Here is a 5,014-nt window from a genome sequence, read left to right as displayed (position 1 = left end):
TTTTCTTAATTATAATTATTGTTATACATATAATTTAGTTATTTTTTTATATTTATATAAATGGTAAATATTATTATTTATATATATGTTTAATATATTAATAAAAAATATATAAAAAGAAAGCTTGTTAAGGCTCGCGAGCCGGCTCGAGCTCGTTTAATCTCGACTCATTCGAGCTTTTTTTCAAACCAAGCTCGAATAGTTCGCAAGTAACTCGACTCGTTTGCACCTCTAGTTACGTCCAAGAAAACGACTACTTAACACATATTACGACAAGAGTGAATCTATATATTACACACTGCCAAGACATATCCATGTGGCCAAGATCCAAAGGATAAGGATGTCGATGACGTCATCATGCTTACTTCATTCCTCCAATGATATGCTTACATTGAAAATATTGAAATTGCTAAGAAACCATCAGCCTATTTCTCACTACCTTCCTTAATCACCCACACCCTCACCACGCCCTTTCACACCTACCATATATATAATATATAAAAAAAATTATGTGTTCATCAACTTGAGTTCACTTGTAAAACTTTATATAACTAGTTGATGCCCCGCCCGCGTTGCGGGGCGATAGCCGAATAATTCTCAACCAATTAAAAAAACACTATTATAGTTTTGTTAGGAAAAAAAAATAAAACGATGAGAAGACCGTAGTTCTGAGCTCAGGGCAAAACTATAGTTTGTCAGGATTAATGAGCGAATGTTAGGCAGCTCCTTGACATGGAAAAAAATTTAATTCAGTCAACCAATTAAAAAACACTTTTATACTTTTGCTAAAAAAAAACTAAAACGATAGCAATACTGTAATTTGAAGTGAGGGCAAAGTTGTATTTGTTGACTTGGGTAAAATCGTAATTTGCCAAAAGTTAAAGTGATGGTAATGCTATAAATTTGAATCGGAGACAAAATCGTAATATAACTATGCCCTAAGGATAAAATCGTAATTTTAAGCTGGGGACAAAACTATATTTTTAATTTAAACTCGGGCAAAATCAAAATTTTGAAATGATGGCAAAATCGTAATTTGAATTGGGGGGCGAAAGCATAGTTTTATTTTGAAGCAGTCAAAAACATAATTTTAAACTTAATGCGAAATCATAATTTTTGAAAACGGCGAAAATGCAAAGTCGTTATTTTTAGTTTGGGCAAAAGCAAAAATTTACTTTTAACCAGGGCCAAAATTGTAGTTGTAATATGGGGAAAATAATAATTTTGAACCGAGGGCAAAATCGTAATTTTGGGCGAGGGACAAAAACGTGCTTTCTTTTGAAGTGGGGGCGAAAATAGAATTTTATTTTACCTTAAGGACGAAATCGTAATTTTAAAGCGAATATAAAATTTTTAAACCGAGGGCAAATTCGTAATTTTGAGCGAGAGGCAAAAGCGTAATTTTATTCTGAAGTGGGGGTGAAAATATAATTTTATTTTAAATTAAGGACGAAATCGCAATTTTAAAGCGAGTATAAAATAATAAAGCCGTTGGTCCAATAGGGGAGTGCCACACAGCTGTGTGGCACTATTCCCCCAATCTTCGTTTTGTTATAGTAGAGAATTATATATGCCAATGTGTAGGTTCTAACACCCTTAAAATAACACACATCAGTTTGCTTCATCATATATCTTCATCTATAATGGAGGAAACTTCAACACTCAACAAAAAAAGATTAATAAGTGAGCTGATTAAAGGGAGAGATTGTACTAAAAAGCTTCAAAATCTACTTCGCCGGAAAGTTTTCGACGGTGGGCCGGAGTCAGCTGTAGATCTTATGATGAAGATACTCGGATCTTTCTCCGATAGCCTTTCAACGTTGAGTTCTTGGAATTCCGGCGAATTATGCCCTGCTCCGGCTCCGACGACTAGTTCAGACGGCCGGACATGGGACTCCGGCGAAAGTGAGAAGACGCCGGCGGTGAAGGACCGCCGAGGATGTTACAAGAGACGGTAAGAAGTAGTAATTTAATTTATTAGTTATGTACACTTTTTGATGCACATGGTACTTGTGTAGTCAGGGGCGGACCCACATTGGTGTCACCGGGGTCCCCGGACCCCAATCTTTTTAAAAAAAATAGTAGATTCGGTATATTAAATTGTATATGGACCCCATAAATACAATTAGTTGGACACCATAGAAATAAAAAGAAAGCTGGTGTAGTGGTAAATCTCCCTCTTTTCCATCAAGAGGTCATGGGTTCAATCCTTGATAAGCCAAATTTTCTTACTTTTTTTTAAAAATCTAGTTCAAACCTCACTTTAACTCGACCCGAACGAGGACCGACCCGAAAATGGACCCCATTGAAATAAAATCCTGGGTCCGCCACTGTATGTAGTGTTTAACTAAAAAGTGAAAAAGTTATCATTAGTGTCACTGCCGCGTAATTAGTAGGGCTTTAAGTAAATAAAGGTTCAAAAGTGCACATCGCTTTAACCAAAAATTAAATACAAGAAAAAAAAAATAAAAGTGTAGTAACGATGAAGGGGCTAATACCCCCGACGGTTTGGTGGGTGATGTGGAAGGGGGCGTTAACCCACTAGGGAAAGTCTTATGTTTACACAAAGTACTAGTAACGATGCATTATGTACAACTTTTAAAGAGTTGGTTGTGAGATTGCAGTAAAACAGAAGATTCGTGGATTAAAATTGCAAATACAGTTGAAGATGGATTTGCATGGAGGAAATACGGACAGAAAGTGATTCTTGATGCTAAATTTCCAAGGTATACTTATTGCATTATTTTATTTAATTATATTTTCACCATATTTTCACCTATAAAAATTATAGATAGTTATTTCGGCAATCATTACAAAATAAACATTATATTATTTTTATTATAATATGGCGTCACTATAGTGAAGCCTTCTATTCTGAGTAAGATTTTGATATAAATTTATTATATCTAGTTGTAACTGTTATAAGTTGTTGGTAATAACATGATACTAACTTTGTGGGATATATCCATATATTCTTTATCCATTGCAAAATAAATATAGCATCGTCACTTAGTGTAGGTGACGTTTTTTATTATGATAAAGACCTATCTTTTATTATGATTGAAGTTAACTGATTTTGTCTTGCATTATACTTGTTCGAAAAAGTGGTCTAGACTCCAAACTAGTGTGATGATGAGACGAGTGTACACTTCTAACATGTACACATTAGATGATAGGGTATCCATAGCGGGCCATCCATGGCAGATGGTAGACGATGTGGAGGAGAGGAGGGGTAAATTCGTACACACATATGCTATTCGTGAGGAAGGGGATGAGGGAGAAATCCGAGCAAGTAGTAGGAGAAAAACATGATTGTGGAGGGGGGGGGGGGGGTCTCTAAGACCCAATTAGTGATCCTCACATGATACCATAAAAGATAAGCATGAATAACCATAAACCTATACATTTGACACCTTTTCAAATGTACTCGTACCTTTAACATTTGGCTCGTGACATACTTCCACCAACAATTCACACAATGGTAGATTACTATTAACTAGAACCTCGTACCTTAAACATTTGACACGTGATAATTGAGTTAAAAACATAAAAGGACAACATGACTAATCAAACAAAAATGATGTATAGATAGATATAAGAAGAATATTTTCTCATAAAATAGATTAATCACTAATATCACTCTATTTTTTTTTTTTTTTTGGTTTTTGCAGGTGCTATTATAGATGTACACATAAAAGTGAGGGATGCAAAGCGTTAAAACAAGTCCAAAAGCTAGAAGATGGGTCAGAAAGGTTTCATATCACATATTTTGGGTCTCACACATGCCAAAATATCAATAACAACACAACACAAATATTCTCAAACTCTGAGGATCTTTGTTTTTATCTACTAGATTTTGAGAACTCCGGAATTAATCATTCATCAAGTAGCCTCTCGACTATCACAAATGCCCATATTACCCCCTCAATTGAGCAAGAAGATGACTCAAATGATGATTATCTTGCGTCTAGTAATCATGACACATCATCCAAGTATTCATGGAAGGATATGATTGGTAATTTGGAGCCATCCTATGATAATATTCTTAAGGATAGTATTTCTATGGATGATTTTTAATTTCAATAAAATGTATTCTAGATTTCTAAGTAAAAAATGTACTAAGGAACGTAGTTTGGTAATCGTGTTGTGCTAATGAATGCAATGTATGATTTGCTACAAGTAATGCACTTGTATATCTTATCATGTTTGTGTAGTTAATGATATACAAGGTGGGTCTTAAATTTATTGTACAAGAAACAACAGAAAACTATAAGATGTTCGCTTATTTGGAGTATATTATAAAGTAAAATCTAGGGCTGCAAAAGAATCGAACGTTCGGCGAACAGTTCGTAAACCGTTTGGCGGGAAGTTCGTTTGTATTCATTCGTTTATTAAACAAACGAACACAAACAATAAATTTTGTTCGTTTAGTTAAATGAACAAACATGAACAGATGGTGCATTCGTTCATTTGTGTTCGTGAACGTTCGGTAACGTGTTCCTTTGTGTTCGATAGTTCATTAGTGATTTTAGTTTTTATATTTTATTTAAATACTTTAAAAATTCCGACAAGTAAAATATTCAATAAGTGTCAATGTGTTATATATTTTGTTCATGAACGTTTGTTTGTGTTCGTTTGTTACCATTTGTGTTCATGAACATTAGTTTGTGTTCATTTGTGTTCATCATCGTTCGTTTTCATTCATTGCCTAAAATTAACAAACAAACACAAACGAACATGAAAAAGTTCATTTCCTTAACAAACAAACACGAACATAAAATCTCGTTCGGTAAGCGTTCATGAACAGTTCGTGAACACATATATTTCTAAACAAACGAACACGAACAAGGAATTGTTCGTGTTCGTTTGGTTCGTTTGCAGCCCTAGTAAAATCCTTAAATGGATAGGAGTAGAGGTGTACAAATCGGGCTTTTTTTTCCAAAGTGGTTTGAGTTATAAACCAAACTAGGTTGGTCAACACAAAACAAAAATCAGTTTATCAAAAATCACTTCG

General features: G+C 34.3%; 1 protein-coding gene across 2 annotated transcripts; it reads left to right on the top strand.

Annotated features, from left to right (window-relative positions):
* The first annotated feature begins 348 nt into the window (after positions 1–348).
* Positions 349–4,245, top strand: LOC110878107 (probable WRKY transcription factor 70). 2 transcript variants are annotated; one of them, XM_035977489.1, is made up of 4 exons: positions 349–551; positions 1,565–1,954; positions 2,625–2,726; positions 3,672–4,229. In XM_035977489.1, the coding sequence occupies exons 2-4, from the start codon at positions 1,644–1,646 to the stop codon at positions 4,075–4,077; spliced, it is 819 nt and encodes a 272-aa protein (XP_035833382.1). In that variant the 5' UTR covers positions 349–551; positions 1,565–1,643; the 3' UTR covers positions 4,078–4,229. The 2 variants fall into 2 exon arrangements, with proteins under 2 accessions (XP_035833382.1, XP_021982058.1); XM_022126366.2 differs by lacking the exon at positions 349–551 and having other exon boundaries at positions 1,596–1,954; positions 3,672–4,245.
* The last annotated feature ends 769 nt before the right edge of the window (positions 4,246–5,014 follow it).

Source organism: Helianthus annuus, chromosome 9, assembly GCF_002127325.2.
Source record: "Helianthus annuus cultivar XRQ/B chromosome 9, HanXRQr2.0-SUNRISE, whole genome shotgun sequence".
Lineage (NCBI taxonomy): Eukaryota > Viridiplantae > Streptophyta > Magnoliopsida > Asterales > Asteraceae > Helianthus > Helianthus annuus.
The sequence above is the reverse complement of the archived record's forward strand: the minus strand, read 5'-3'. Positions and strand labels throughout refer to the sequence as shown.

What these genes read in the sequence shown, in the direction of transcription:
- LOC110878107 (XM_022126366.2), top strand. Translation starts at nt 1,644, where the DNA reads ATGGAGGAAACTTCAACACTCAACAAAAAAAGATTAATAAGTGAGCTG. An exon ending in CGAGGATGTTACAAGAGACG is followed by an intron (nt 1,955 to 2,624) that starts GTAAGAAGTAGT and finishes GTGAGATTGCAG; the next exon opens with TAAAACAGAAGATTCGTGGA. An exon ending in CTTGATGCTAAATTTCCAAG is followed by an intron (nt 2,727 to 3,671) that starts GTATACTTATTG and finishes TGGTTTTTGCAG; the next exon opens with GTGCTATTATAGATGTACAC.